At 44.3% G+C, this 16,129-nt stretch overlaps 1 protein-coding gene across 1 annotated transcript in view; it reads left to right on the top strand.

The window, feature by feature from the left end:
- Positions 1 to 2,141: 2,141 nt before the first annotated feature.
- Positions 2,142 to 16,129, top strand: part of CYP2U1 (cytochrome P450 family 2 subfamily U member 1) — a 49,915-nt gene continuing 35,927 nt past the window's right edge. Inside the window, exon 1 of the mRNA XM_077476687.1 lies at positions 2,142 to 2,716. Within this exon, the coding sequence (XP_077332813.1) occupies positions 2,212 to 2,716 (505 nt within the window). The 5' untranslated portion in view covers positions 2,142 to 2,211. The remainder of the gene's footprint in view (positions 2,717 to 16,129) is intronic.

Below are 16,129 nucleotides of genomic sequence, written 5' to 3' on the forward strand. Positions count from 1 at the left end.
CTACATTCTAGAATTATACGTCAGATTGTTTGGCAACAGCACAGAATTACAAAGAGTGCACCCCCTGCTTCCCTTTAGATGTGCACACGCCCTAGGCCGGGATACTAGACTCTGGTTTAAAAAGAAGATTCTATGCAAGTATGTATCCTTTGAGGCCTCATTTACACTTGCTCCAAAATGTGGCATTTGACACATTTTTGTAAAGCACTCTGAGTGCCAACCAAAGCACCTCTCACTAAATAAAATGGTTGCCTTACAGTCCTGTACACTGTTGAGTCTGCTTTGCTTTACTTCAGAAATGATACCCCATGTCGCTTTCTTGGTGCTTCAAAGCCTTTCAAAGCTGCAATAGGCTTTAGGATTGCCATTTCTGACAGTGATAGGCAGTAAAGAGGCATTGTATTGTCTCCTCACCACCTGTTTTAACCCCCTAACTACTGGAGAACCGCACCACAACTACACAAGTGTATGCAAGGCCTATGATAGTACTCCTAATTCAGAGTAGCTGTTCTTTGTGTTCAGGTCCAGGCAGTGGTGTTCAGTGTGGAGCAGCAAGAAGGTAAGGGGGGGCCGGAGGGGGGGATCAGCACATGGTGTACAATATGGGAGTGATACAGCAGGAAGATGAGTGAGGACCAGAGATGGAGATCAGCAGATATAATACATAGTGTACAGTATGGGAGTGATATAGTTGGAAGGGACCTCCTGAACAATGACTAAGTGGGAAATAGAGCAGCGGGTAATCAGCAGAGAGGGCTATTACTACTAAGGGATGGAATGTAGCACTGACCAGGTGGGGTATTACTAACCGGGGGGGGGGATTACATTTCCTACTGAGTGGGTGGGGTAATACAATGAGCATGGGGGGTGTACTAATGAGCAAGGGAGCTACTGAGCAGCAATAGGAAAGAAGGAATGTACTACAGGTGGGGTAGTACACTGAGCATAGGGGGGGGGGGGAATATACTACTGAGCAGCGCGTACTACTGTACAGAGGCAGTGGGGAATGTACTACTGAGCAGGTAGGGTTCTATACTGAGCAGGGAGGGAGGAATGTACTACTGAGTGGCAGGTACTACTGGACAGGGGCAGTGGGGAATGTACTACTGAATGGGTGGGGTACTACACTGAGAATTGGAGGGGGAAGGGGGACAACTGAGCAATGGATACTGCTGGGCAGGGGCAGTGGGGAATGTACTACTGAGCGGGAGGTGGACTACTGAGCGGGTGGGGTACTGCGGAACATGGGAGGGGAATGTACTACTGAGAAGGCAAGGGACTAATGAGTATGGGAGAGGATGTACTGCCAAGCAGGCAGGGGACTAATGAGCATGGGGTGGTGTACTACTGAGCAGGCAGGGGACTCATGAGCATGGGGGGGGGTGTACTACTGAGCACATGGGGTACTACTGAGTGGGGGGGGGGGGTGTAGTACCGAGCAGGGGATACCTTTGAGCAAGGGTGATGGAGAATGTACTACTTTTGTATTTCTTTAGCCCCCTAACTACAGCTTTCTTATATAGTATATGCTTAAAGTATTAAGTATTTAGGTTAATGATATGCCTATTGTAAATCCACACTAATTTTAAGTGAATGCCCCACCTTTAAATGTCCCTCTTTATCATTTCAGGAAGTTGGGAGGTATGGGTTAGCGGTTAGTATAAATGCAGTCATTACATAAAGCTGCCATGGAATTGAGCGCAGTGTCGGGACAATGGAATTTCGCTACTTCAGTGGTTGCCCAATGGCCAAAAAGAAAGGCCGTGAAGAATAAGAAGCAGCAGAGACAATGACAGTGGTGGCAGACAGAATGGCAAGAGACAGCTCTGAACTGTCAGCTTTGGAGGAAGGTAACAGAGAGGTAACCTGCTATAATGTGTATGCTGTACTTGTACTCTCTGCAAAAGAGGGGCATACAAAATTTTCCATTTATTTTTTATACTTCAATTCAGTTTTTAATACACAGTATCAGAAGTAATAAGATTAGGCCTTATGTAAGGCCTCATGTGAAATGACTGCAAAGCCAATAAGTGATGTGCAGTGAGGAGAGCTGAAGTCTGTAGCACACAGAGACCAGCAGAAGGAGTATGAAGCGTGCACGCCTACAGGGATGCTGGGCTTCTTCCTTTAATATGACAACACCAAAGGCGGCAGTATAAGTACCTCTGTGACATCCTCAGAAGCCTGCACACGGGTGACTGCAGAGTGAGCATGGATGCACTAAGAGACACCATGTTCTGGAAGGAATACATATCCACCTGGCTGCCACTCAGTTATAATGTCACCTGGCCTGTGTTGCTTTCCTACACCTTTCTGTTCTTAGGGCTGTACTGGCTGATGAGTTCTCTATGGGCCTATTTCCAGATTATCACCAGGAACACACCACCTGGCCCCACTCCTCTGCCCTTCATGGGAAACTTTTCCTTTATGCTGATGCCTGGGTGGCTTCTCCAGCTACTGCAGTATGGCATGGACAGCAGTAGACTCAGCAGGGCGCCTTCTGGGGCCACCAGAAGAGGGGCTTTCCTATATCCACACATCGTACTCACTAATATGGCAAAAACGTACGGCAGGATCTACGGCTTGTTTATTGGCACGCGCCTCATTGTCATCCTCAACGACTTCGACACTGTGAAAGATGCCATGGTCAATCATTCTGAAGTGTTTTCTGATCGACCCAGTGTGCCACTGGTCAACATCATCACCAAGAGGAAAGGTAGAATCATGGAGTACTGTAGGAGTCCTAAAGAATTCTATACTTTACAAGTTGTGGTAGTTGAATTATTTGCTAAGGCGATAAGTATAAATGTTGATATATAAGCAATAAGCATTTATTTGACTGGTGACAATTATGCTTGGACTCAAAAGTGACTTTTAAAAAGGTAATAAAAAAAATTACAAACCAAATGACCATAACAACAACAACATAAAAAAAACACAACTAAAAGCAATAGAAATAGAAGACATCAGTTAAAATGTATTTGAAGCTTGGAGAGCACCCCCCAGCTATCAGTACTAGAAATCATTTGAAGTACATGGCAGTTGAGGTCTAAAAGACACCTGCTACAAGGTCAGTCCAAAAATGACTGGAGACAACCATTAATTGCCTTATAAATAAAATAAAAAACCCTTCAAAATAGAAATTATTATAATTAGTTTACTTATTTTGATAATACATTTTAATATTTCTAAAATGTGATTTGCTCTTAGCTTTCCTAAGGCTAAAAATTTAACAAAAAAGTGACATTTCAGGTTTTCAGCATTGCTCGGAATTATTCCGACATACTAGAAGTTGATAAGGAGCACCTCAGGCATTGCAAGAAACTATTTGTGCACAGATATAGTTGTTGGAATATATCCCTTCTGTGCAGCCTTTCCTTCAGTTTTCTATGATGAAGACCCGAAATAGGTCAAACATCCTATGTACCTTGTATATTCCACCACCAGTGTTGGTCAAGGATCATAGCAGATGCTGATCAGTGGACTTGCCAAAGGGTAGGCTGATGCCTCCTGCCCATTTTTTTTTTTTTTTTTTTTTTTTTTTTTTTTAGGGCTAGTTCACACAAGTGGCTATGTTACAACACAGCAGCTGGTGTGCAGTGCAGTCCTTTTTTGAAAAAAAAAAAAAAAAGCTTTACTGGAATGTCACACAGACATTTCATAAAGTTTAATTGGCCACTATGCTGTGCAAGGCAGAGGATTGCCTCACACTGCTCTGCGCTGAAAAAAGTACGCTATGTAGTACTTTTTTCAGTGCACACTGCCCGCATACCACATCAGCGCAGTGGTGGGAACCGGTACAAAAAGAGGCAAGGCATTTTGCCTTGGAACTGTGCTGGAATAGCTGCCCAATGTAGCCCCAGTGCATCTGATGTGAATACTGTATATCCCCAAGCTAAGAAACTAATGATAAAAATAATAATAATATGCCATGTACCTGATCTCTTTGACACTTGGGCATGACTTTGGGCTGTTCTTTTATATCCATTAAAATTAAGGACCTTCACATACCTCTGCCAACTTAGCTGGCAGTTAATTGGGGTCTGTGGTCATCATGAACACGATGCAAGATGTGGCAGATGACAGGGCAGGTCCTTATACCAGTGGGGCAAAATTATAGCTGTATGCATGCTGTGATGGACCGTATGGAGATAAATGGGGTCTACAAGCTGCTATCTTGGTTTGTCGATTTAAGGGCAACCTAAAGTATACATGAACAGAAAATCGGGAAATAAATATCGAAATTATCCAAAGGGACAACACACAATTTTTTTTTCTCATACGATACCAGATCGTGCAATTTTCATTTAATCAGTATAGTATGCGTACGAAAAATATCTGAAGACCAAGACCACGCATTCTTGATAATGAAAAGAAAACATTACAATACAATACAACACATTACATCACTTCCGAAGTTGTATTCTGTCGTATGAGAATTTCCATATGTTTAGTAACAATTCACAGTCTGGCAGCCCACTAAATTAAGCAGTACATTGCAATCTGGTTCAGTGTGTTTTTGAAAAGTAGTGTATGAAGCTAGTGCAATTTCAACCCGTTCAAATTAATGTGCTGAAACTCACCCCACACCAAATCGGACATTCAGGTGGGCCCAGGGGCGTAACTATAGGGGGTGCAACAGTTGCGACCGCAACTGGGCCCTGTGATGCAGGGGGCCCATGCAGCCCCCTCTACATATGGCAGCAGCATAGGCAGCAAGGGGTACCAGTGCACCATGCACACGGGTGGCTGGAGGTGGAGGGGGACTAGCAGAGCTCCATGCTCGACTATCGCACTGGCTGCTCTTTAGTTGTGCATTCCCCGCATGACCTGTGTCCTCGGCCGGCTCCTTAGAGTACTCCTCTCCTGCTCCATGCATTGCCGCTCAGTCCGATGTCTGTTCTCCCCAGCCAGAGTCCCGCCCCCCATGAGTCCGGCCCACACTGCACTGCATACTTCTCCCGGGTAAACAAACGTCAAGCACACAGATGCAGTGCAGCCCTATAAGAGCCCCCCGGAGGACACTGCAGGCTTGTCTGCAGCCCCCCTCCTCCCCCGTCATACACAGATGATGAAAGGTCTTTCTGGGAGATATGCTGATCACCCGTCCAGCACACTGGATGGAGCCCAGGCCAACATGAATGAGTGCGTGGCCTACAGCTTGGTCATGGTGAGTGAGAGGACCCCATCCCCCACACACCATTACATACCCCCTCCATCTCCCCCTGGGGACAGGGACCCCTTCTCACCTGGGGGCAGTAACTTCATCTGCCCTGGAGAAAAGGACCTCATCTCTTCTGGGGACGGGGACCCCATCCTGCCTAGGGACAGTCCCCCAATGGGGCACCTAAAAATAAAAAATGAATAAAAAAAACTACTAATACCAGTGGTGGAACTACAGGGCTCACAAAGGTCATACCTGTGACCACACCCTGGAGTTCCACCGCCGGACTCGGAGGGAAGGGCCCTGGCTGGGGTTCAGGGGGGCCCTTTATGGTTTCTTGCATCGGGGCCCTGAAGGAGCTCCTTACGTATCACTAATTTACTAGGTGGCATATCAGTATGGATATCACACCACTTAGAAAGAAAACATGATAAGTGCAGTGCTAAATAAACTAGCCAACAAAATGTTAATGAGAAAAAAAATAAACACAATATACTGCTCATATAATGACAATGTGCAACACAGCAACAATATAATGGGGGTGATTTAATAAAACTGCAGAGTGCAAAATCTGGTGCAGCTGTGCATGGTAGCCAATCAACTTCTACCTTGAGCTTGTTCAATTAGACTATGACAATAAAATCTGGAAGCTAATTGGTTTCTGTACAGAGCTGCCCCAGATTTTGCACTCTTCATTTTTGTTAAATCAACTCCAGTGTGTACCTTACACACACTGTGAACTAAAACAGTGCAAACACCTACTGTCTAAAAATAAGCGTTTTAGTTTTAGGCCTTTTGCACATGGGAGTTAAAAAAAACACCTTGTTTTTTACTGATCTCTAATCAGATGCATTGCTGTCTATAACACAATGTACTGAGTAAAGATCAGTAAACCAGAGCTCAGAACAGAAACGTAAAAAAAAAAAAAACAGAATTTTTATGTTTATGTACATTAAAGCGGAGGTCCACCCTAAAGTGGACCTTCCGCTCATTGGAATCCTCCCCCCCTCCGGCGCCACAATTGGCACCTTTCAGGGGGGAGGGGGGTGCAGGTACCTGTACAGTACAGGTATCTGCACCCACTTCCGGGATAGCTCTTTGCGGAAAGGGGCGTGAATCTACGCCCCTTTCCGAAAGTCCCCCGCTGCCTGCTGGGAAACACACAGATCCCAGAGGCAGCGGGTCCATCCTTATTGCGCAGCGCGACTCTCGCATGCGCAGTAGGAAACCGGGAAATGAAGCCGAAAGGCTCCACTTCCTGATTCCCATACCCAAGATGGCGGCGGCAGCACCCGAGAGACGATCGAGAGATCGGCTTCGGGTGCCGACATCGCGGGCGCGCTGGGCGGGTAAGTGTCTTTATTTTAAAAGTCAGCAGCTGCAGTATTTGCAGCTGCTGGCTTTTTAAAAAAAAAAACGGCAGAACTCCGGGCGGACTCCCGCTTTAATTTACGTCTATATGCCTGCATACGCAATTACATACACACAAGAATACAGGCATATAGACGTAAATAGAGGGTTGGCCGAATCAGGTTCACTCCCACTGTCTCCTCTACTTGTGGGAATGAGGTTGGAAAGTGAAGGAGGGTGATCAGTGTGCCAGGAAGGGGGGTGGGTGGCACAATTATTGGAACCAGTCCCCCTGAGTAGCTCTTGCTACAGTGCATTGGCTTCTCCTCCTTTCCCTCCCTGAAGGATTTCAGTTGTTGCAGGGAAAGCCGCACAGGGGGATTGGTCCCAATAATTGTGCCACCCACCCTCCTTTTGACACTCTGCCAACCCCTCAACTGGCTTCCACTAGGCCAATGTATAAAATAAAAAACATTAATACAACATATAAAGCCATCCACAGCACTGCCAACAGCTATAACACCAACCTCTTCTTGACATATCACCCAAGTCAACCACTCTCAAGACCCCCTTCACTCTAGCTTTTTCATCACCTCCTTTCACGCTTGCCTTCAGAACCTCTCTCATCCTCTGGAACCCCTTACTGCAATCGGTCTTGTTATCTCCTACCATGTCTGCCTTTAGGTAATCACTAAAAATGATTTTTTTAGAGAAGTCTACCCCGCCTCCACCTAAAAAGTGTATGTCGAGCACCTCCATCAGCTCATCCTCCACAGCTATTACATTTTGTACCATCTCCTCCTCCCTTTTAGATTGTAAGCTCCATGAGCAGGACCCTCCTAATCCTCTTGTATTGAACTGTATTGTAATTGTACTCTCCCATTATATTGTAAAAATATGAGTCTTTAGTTTTATAGGGAACACTGAAAATTTCACTATCGGTATATATATGAGTTCATTATAGTAAGAGTAGTTAAAGCGGAGGTCCACCCTAAAGTGGACCTTCCGCTCATTGGAATCCTCCCCCCCTCCGGCGCCACAATTGGCACCTTTCAGGGGGGAGGGGGGTGCAGGTACCTGTACAGTACAGGTATCTGCACCCACTTCCGGGATAGCTCTCTGCGGAAAGGGGCGTAGATCTACGCCCCTTTCCGAAAGTCCCCCGCTGCCTGCTGGGAAACACACAGATCCCAGAGGCAGCGGGTCCATCCTTATTGCGCAGCGCGACTCGCGCATGCGCAGTAGGGAACCGGGAAATGAAGCCGAAAGGCTCCACTTCCTGATTCCCATACCCAAGATGGTGGCGGCAGCACCCGAGAGACGATTGAGAGATCGGCTTCGGGTGTTGACATCGTGGGCGCGCTGGGCGGGTAAGTGTCCTTATTTTAAAAGTCAGCAGCTGCTGTATTTGTAGCTGCTGGCTTTTTTTTTTTTTTAAACGGCGGAACTCCCGGCGGACTCCCGCCTTAAGGTGTGGAATACTTTATCATATTTGGTAGTAGTGGCAAAAACAATAATGGCACTTCAAACACTAAAGATTGCAGGCGCTGTGAGACATTGAACCTCTGTGCTATTTTTCACGGGATTGCAAACTGCTCCATTTTTAGGCACTTGGCGGCCTACCTGCGTTCTGTATTAACCTTGACCTTTCATTACCCATATTGAACAACCTGGCATGTTAAAGTCCTTGTGTTCAAAGGTTTTGATTTATGGACATGGGCTGTATTAAGATGACCTGATATATTTATAATACTTCATATCAAAAGATAATTACAGAGTATCTTATCACCCCTGGACTAAATGTCCTGGCCATGTTTCACTATGAACATTCAAAGGGTTTTTTCCTTAAATCTACATACAAAAATTCAATTTGTAGCAAAACATGCATGTTCTTGTGCTGCTACAGTGCTGCACAGTACCATTAGGCACTATTTATGAAGCAGTGGTATGACTTTATGACAGTAATTCTGCTGCTTTAAAAAAAATTACACTGCAAATGTATATAGCAAAACAGCATACTTAGCAGATATGTAGTACAACCTTCTTGCATCATGACCCTGAAAGCAAATCACCATTCATTCAATTAAAGTGATATTAAAGACTGGTTTTACACAGAGCAGCCCTGCTCGTCCTCTTCTTGGGTCCCTCGCTGGTGCTCCTGGCCCCTCCTTCCTGCAGAGTGCCCCCATAGAAACCAGCTTGCTATTGGGGCACCGGAGCAGGCTCGTTCCCAAGCTGCTGCTCTGTCTGTCCATTCAGAAACAAAGTGCGGCTTGGCCCTGCCCCGCCCTCTCTTTATTGGATTACTGGCTGTGCTTGACAGTAGTGGGAGTTTACTCTTGCTGCTGTCTCAGTCAATGAAGAGGCAGAGACCCCGGAGAGCTGCTGCTCTTGTTCACATTGCTGGATCGAGATTGGGCTCAGGTAAATATTGGAGGATGGGGGGCTGCTGCACACAGATGTTTTTTTTACCTTCGTGTATAGAATGCACTTTAATGAAAGCAAAAAAAAAATAACATGGGAAGAGTAGAGCCCAGTCATGTGATCTGCCAAAGTCACATGACCGGTCTTTCCTCCAATCATGGAGTTTAGGAGCATTAAAAGAAAACTCTGGGGAACACAGCAGGTTCCATATTGCAGCCTGGATTTTATTAATGGCATGTAAAATTCAGGTTGCAGCCATGCATGCACAGATCAAATTTATTTTTAATGGCATCCAAATGCACTAAAGTGGAGCAGCTACAATGCACTATTGCACCTGTGTTGTGGTGTGCAATAACACAGGGCGATGCAGTGCTGTGCATTGTGGTGTGTTGCATCGTCAAAATGTGCAGCTGTGATTTTAGGACCCTTGTAGTGGGTTGGAAGCTCATTCAAATGAAAGGGCTGCTTACATTTTAATGCACCACATGGGTCCTCACACACCCTGTCATCTGCACTTTCTTATCCAGCCAGAATGCATGTTAAAGCGGTTCTTCACCTAAAAAAAAAAATATTAAAAGCCAGCAGCTACTATTTTTGCAGCTGCTGACTTTTAATAAAATCACACTTACCTGTCCCAGGGTCCAGCGATGTCGGCGTCGCCATCCTCTGTCAGGGAATCGGGAAGTGAAGCATTGCGGCTTCACTGCCCGGTTCCCTCCTGCGCATGCGCGAGTCGCGATGCGTGTCTCTTCTGGTCCCCCGCTGTGTCTCTGGGAACTGTGTGTTTCCCAGAACACAACAGGGGGGGGGGTGGGGGGGGTTGTCTGCGGCGGTCTGGCCGGAAGTGGGTGCAGATACCTGGATTATCCAGGTAACTGCACCCCCCTCCCCCCTGAAAGGTGCCGATTGTGGCACCGGAGGGGGGGAGGGATCAGATTAGCGGAACTTCTCCTTTAGGGTGAAGAACCGCTTTAAGTATACAGCAATAGTATACATGTGCTCTCATGCTGTAGACAATTTGCAGAATAAACAGGCATATTACCTAAAGCTGGCTTTAGGCGCATTGAATTTAGACCGGTTCAGCAGGGACTGGCCGGATTTCTGTCAGTGTGTGGCTGCCCCTGCTCAACAGAAATCAATCATTTGACTGACTTCTGTTGAAGGGACATGTTGGAAAACTATTGTCGATCAGTAGCTGCTGATCAGTGTATTCTGACAGCGGAGATTCCCCACTGTCGGCAGTGGGCATTCCTCGATCCATCTCACTTGTGCAAATGGAAGAATCAGTTTTTCCTTCGGTTTGGTCGTTCAGTCCACTGGCTGAATGAAAAAAAAACACTACCTATCTATGGCCCAGCTTTAGGAAAAACTCATTTAACTTTTTTTATCTTTAGATTATTTGGAGATTCGCGTATATAAATATAGTCATACCTTTTTTAATTTACATGCTGAAATTGCATTAATTGCTGTACCCTTAATAAAACATTGGACTGGTAGCTACCTCTGAGGGCCAATTTACACTTGGGTATTGCAAAATTTTATGCTAAATTAATTCTCATTTCTGAAACACGTGACAACACAGCTGTTTTATATGGGGTGCATTGCAGTGCCATTCATTGTGAATGGCACCCCAATGCATTGTACAATGTGGCACACCGCAACACACACCTTGCATTTTGGTGCCAAAAAGGGTCATGTACATTCTCTCATTGAGGTGCATTGGCAGCCCAATCGTAATGATTCATGCCATAACATGTGCCATCACATGTGTTATCATGTGTGCATTAATACACTGTAACAGAACACTTAAATATGAATGGGCCCTGACAGATTGTGTTGGTATACACCAACAGTTGTATGCTTCCAAGGATAATGGTGAAATCAGCATCTAGTAGATACATCAAATGCTAGTAAATGGAGCAGTATTATTGCTGTAATTGTCACTTCACAGAACCTGCACTGAGATAAATATGGGTATACCATCACTGACCTCCTTGCCAGGCTGTCTCTGGTTTCAGTTCTTTGAGTCACTGACCTTGACTGATGTGCATATTAGAATTTCAGAGTGAAGTCAGAACATCTGATCACATACTTGTCTCAGGTCAGAGCCTCAGAAGGATTTAAAGACATTGGATCAGCATGACTTTCATGCTTTTGCAGTACACGTACAGTACAAGGTGGTCCCACAAAGGAATGTGAGAACTACAAGTGCCACTTATTCCATGAAGAAATAGGTTTACTTTTTATTTTACTTGTATAATTAATTTACTTAGCCTTTCAGTTGAGATTGCCCCTTCCTTTAGTGTTGGCAAATGTCTACAGTAGAATGCACTCTATTTCGGTTCTGAAGACACCTGCCATTGCGTAGAAGGTAAGGGGAAATGTCCCTGTTGGGGCACAAACATCAATCAAACCCTGGCAGAGGTTCTAACTTTACCCCATGCCATACAAAACTAAAAACAAAAGAAAAAAAACAAAACACATTTTGCTGCAGTGCCACTTTAGGAAGGACTACAGTCATGTGCAAGGCTCAAGAAGACCAGTTTGTCAGTCACACGGGAAATTGTATCATCAGAGGGATTTAGTTGTGTTTTTTATTTTATAAAAATGTATTTGAGATTCAAGGAAATTGGAGCAGAGCTTGAGTTGTACACTTGTGTTACTGCTAACTGGTAATAATTTTGTTTCCTGTTTTGATTTTGCATCACAAGACTTGGGTCACGTAGTTGGCTATTCTGTGTCTGAGTTCTATTTTGAAGAGAGGCTTTGTTTGCATGGCAAGGTTCATGGTAACAGCAGGATACTGTGTGCCAACAGACATTATTCTAACATCCTTATCGTTTTGATGAAAAGGTAGAGGAAATTATTCTTCAGTTGCTTGTTTAGTTCAGCTCCTACAACCCTTACAAAATCCACTTTGTAAAGATATGTGATGTCTTTAAAATGGAATATACTATGAAATAGTGGGCTTATTCATTAAAGGAGATGTTTTGCCAAAGCTAAATTGGCCATACTTCTCCTATGAATGATCCGTTTTCAGCCGACAGCTGCCTAAAGTTACTGGAGCCAATCCAAGTTCAGAAAAGGTCCCAACCATAGGGTCCATTTGTATGACCCGCTGAGAGCCTGAGCCAGCCCCCCCTGCCCCCTCCACAGCCCAGTGCTCCAGTGAGCGCAGGAGGGAAAAGCAGAGAGCCGCTGACTTACAGTCCCGGCTCTCTGCTCAGAGCAGAGGGGGGAAAATGAGCAGTGTCAGAGGCTGCAGAGCCAATGGGGGACAGATGCAGAATCAGATCGATGCTGTATCCACCTGTATGTAATTATTTGTTTTTAATAAAATGCTGAACTTCTCTTTTAAGCCAAAAAAAACATAACAGCCAAGTACTAACTGTATTTAAGCCCTTCATAATAGAAGGTAAAACAAACCTTAAAGATTGGGTAAACTTTCCTATTAGCACCCAGGGATTTTCATGTGAATAAAATGTGCATTGGTTTCATTTGTTGCCCTGTACACACAGCCCATAGTAGTATAGATCTTCACGATCTTGTTTTAAAAGTTTCTGTTTATGTTCAAACACGAGATATTTAACATGGCACTGCACAGGTTACTTCATAACCTCTGTCTTTAGTGTGAGACCTGACACTTCCTACAAAGAAACAACATACCCACAATCCCTGGGTCTCTCAGTCTAGTACTGATGCAGGTAAGAGCTACAGTACATTGTGATTTGATCTGATAGACGCAAACAGGCAGAGCAAGTAACAGAGAGATCACCATACTGGAAGATATATGTTTCATCACATTAGCATTCCCACATTTGTGATGCTACACAGAGGAAATGGCGAGGCATTCGATTGGATGCTGTGCGACCCGGAACAGGGGGTGGGGCCGAGTCTGGCATTCTGTGTCTATAGACTCAACTGCTGGACTCGGGAGGGTGTAACCCCCTCAGGGAAACGCTTCTGTGGGGAGGAGCTGCCGGGGGACCCTAGAAGAGCAGGTTCCAAAATGAGCTGCACAGTGGAGGTAAGTATGACATGTTTGTTAGTTTAACGAAAAAAAATAATTAACCTTACAATCACTTTAACCACGCTCTCACTGGTGCACATCGATAGAATGGTAGAGTGGCATGCCCCTAGGACACACTTAACCCCTACACTGCCACCTAGTGGTTAACCCCTTCACTGCCAGTGTCATTTACACAGGAATCAGTTTTGTATAGCACCGATTGCTGTATGAATGACAATGGTCCCAAAAATGTGTCAAAAATGTCCGATGTGTCCGCCATAATGTCGCAGTCACAATAAAAATCGCTGATCGCTGCCATTACTAGTAAAAAAAAATATTAATAAAAATGCCATAAAACTATCCCCTATTTTGTAAACGCTATAACTTTTGCGCAAACCAACCAATAATCACTGATTTTTTTTTACCAAAAATATGTAGAAGAATGTGTATCGGCTTAAACTGAGGGAGGATATTTATTATAGCAAAAAGTAAAAAATAATACGTTTTTTTTTCAAAATTGTCGCTCTTTTTTTGTTTATAGCGCAAAAAATAAAAACCACAGGGGTGATCAAATACCACCATAAGAAAGCTCTATTTGTAGGGAAAAGAGGACGTCAATTTTGTTTGGGAGCCACGTCGCACGACCGTGCAATTGTCAGTTAAAGCAACACAATGCCGAATCACAAAAAGTGGTCTGGTCTTTGGCCAGCAAAACGGTCCGGGGCTTATGTGGTTAACTAATCATTGTTTGTAAGATTCTCCTTTAACCACTTGCCTACCAGGCCAATTCTGACATTTCTCTCCTACATGTAAAAATCATATTTTTTTTGATAGAAAATTACATAGAACCCCCAAACATTATATATGTTTTTTTTAGCAGAGACCCTAGAGAATAAAATGGCAGTTGTTGCAACTTTTTATCTCGCACAGCATTTTCGCAAAGTTAGTCCAATTTTTTTGCATAATGTGAAAGATGAGGTTAAGCCGAATAAATAGATACCTAACATGTGACGCTTCAAAATTGCACACGCTCGTGGAATGGCGCCAAACTTCGTAAAAATCCCCATAGGTGACGCTTTAAGTATTTTTGCTGGTTACATGTTTTCCATTACAGACTTGAATTATTGCTCCCATTCTAACGTTTGTGGCAATACCCCACATGTGTGATTTGAACACCGTTTATGTATGTGGGCTCGACTTACGTATGCGTTTCGCTAGTTTGACACTTTAAAAAAAAAAAAAAAAAAATCTTTTGATCACTTCTATTCCTAGTACAATGAATGTAAACATCCCTTGTAATAGGAATAAGCATGACAGGTCCTCTTTACAGTGAGATAATAAGTCCCCACATCTCACCTCTAGGCTGGGAAGCCTGAAATAAAAAATAAAATAAAAAAACAAACAAACAATCTCAGCTTCCTAGCTGAGGTGACCCCCTTTTTTTGAATGCAGAGGTTGGGTGTGACGTCATAAAATCACGCCCGGGCCCTGAACAATCACAGAGACGCCGGGGACCATCTGGTCCGCCGGAAATCTCTATGGTCAGCATTCCGGGCCAGCTGGATCGCTTCTCCGGTTTGCCGATGGCAGCGATGAGCTCGGAGAAGCACCAAAGGGCGGCAGGAGGAGGGGGGGGGGGGGGGTCTGAACAGCTGGTATGATTGTTCTTATGGTGTAGGGAATCGGCAGCTGAAAAAGAAGATATCTGAATGATATCTGTAACTACAGGCATCATTCAGATATCCCCACTCAAAGTCAAGAACATCATATAAATGGCTGGCGGGTGGGAAGCGGTTAAGGGGTGTGTCCTATGTCTACATACTTTTGCTATTAGGTGTTCCTCATTCCCATCTCAAAAAGTTGGGAGGTATGATATACAATATAGCCAAAACTTTTTGCTTTAGTTTTTTATATAGCGGGGACGGTTTCCAACCCTTGTCAGTTAATAGTTACTGTCTTTGTCCTGTTGGGAAGATTTGTCTTCACTTCCTGGAATAGGAATGGAGACACAAGTGTCTGGCAACCTCTACAAAGTCCTAGGAAATACCGCTTATAGATGTGAATCTAACCAGCAGGAACAAGATAGACAAAGTTTTTATTCCTTTTATGTTCCTATATTATCAAAACTGAAAAAAGAAAATTAGATTTTACATACATTTAAAAAAGCAAATAAAATACAGTAAAACCTTGGATTGCGAGCATAATGCGTTCCATAAACATGCTTGTAATCCAAAGCACTTGTATATCAAAGCGAATTTCCCCATAAGAAATAATGGAAACTCAGATGATTCGTTCCACAACCATTTATTCATAAATCCTTCAGTTTATAGTCCATATAAAAAGATTATAGCAATGTGACCAGGTTGTGTAACCACACTAATGTTCATCCACAAATGAAAGCCTCCACAAGGGGATTAAAAGCAAAATACAGCAGGAGCTACAGAGTATAAAAGAGAAGAGAAGCACCTCTAAGTGTAGCAATACAGTTACATTTAATGAAGGCACAACATTTAGCAACTCACATGGTTGATGATTAAAAGAGGCACATCTAAGTATGCAGGCATCTGGGGTAAAGCTGTCCATATAGACTGTCCTCCGTACTGCCGGCTCTCACCGCTGTCAGTCTGCAATCTTGACCGCAAAGACTACCCTGCAGTAGAGCGATCTGAAAGTGAGGCTTGAAGCGCTTGTGGAAGGGATGACATTGATGGTGGTGCAGAGGACGGTCTATGTGGACAACTTTACCCCGGATGCCTGCATACTTAGATGTGCCTCATTTAATCATCAATGATGTGAGTTGCTAAATGTTGTGCCTTCATTAAACGTAAGACCAAGACCTAGACTTAGATCAAGTTACTCTCAATCCAAGGTTTTACTGTATAACTGTCTGACAACCATACTTTAAAGAGGAAGTAAACCCTGATGAGTTTACTTCCTCTTTTTTTCCCTGCAAAGGTAAAGCATAATGGACTACTATGCATCGCATAGTAGCCCATTATGTGTCACTTACCTGACACAGGAGCCAGCGAAGTCGCCGCTGTCCCCTGTAGTCCGCCGCATCCATCTTGCTGGTGGCGTCTCGCAGCTCCGCTGCTGTCATTCGGCGAAGCCGCGATGACGCCACTCCCGCGCATGCGCACGGGAGTCGACAAATGCGGCAGCTCCATTCTTGGAACTGCCGC

This window comes from Lithobates pipiens, unplaced genomic scaffold, assembly GCF_037356315.1.
Source record: "Lithobates pipiens isolate NorthernLeopardFrog02 unplaced genomic scaffold, aLitPip1_a1.2 Scaffold_13, whole genome shotgun sequence".
NCBI lineage: Eukaryota > Metazoa > Chordata > Amphibia > Anura > Ranidae > Lithobates > Lithobates pipiens.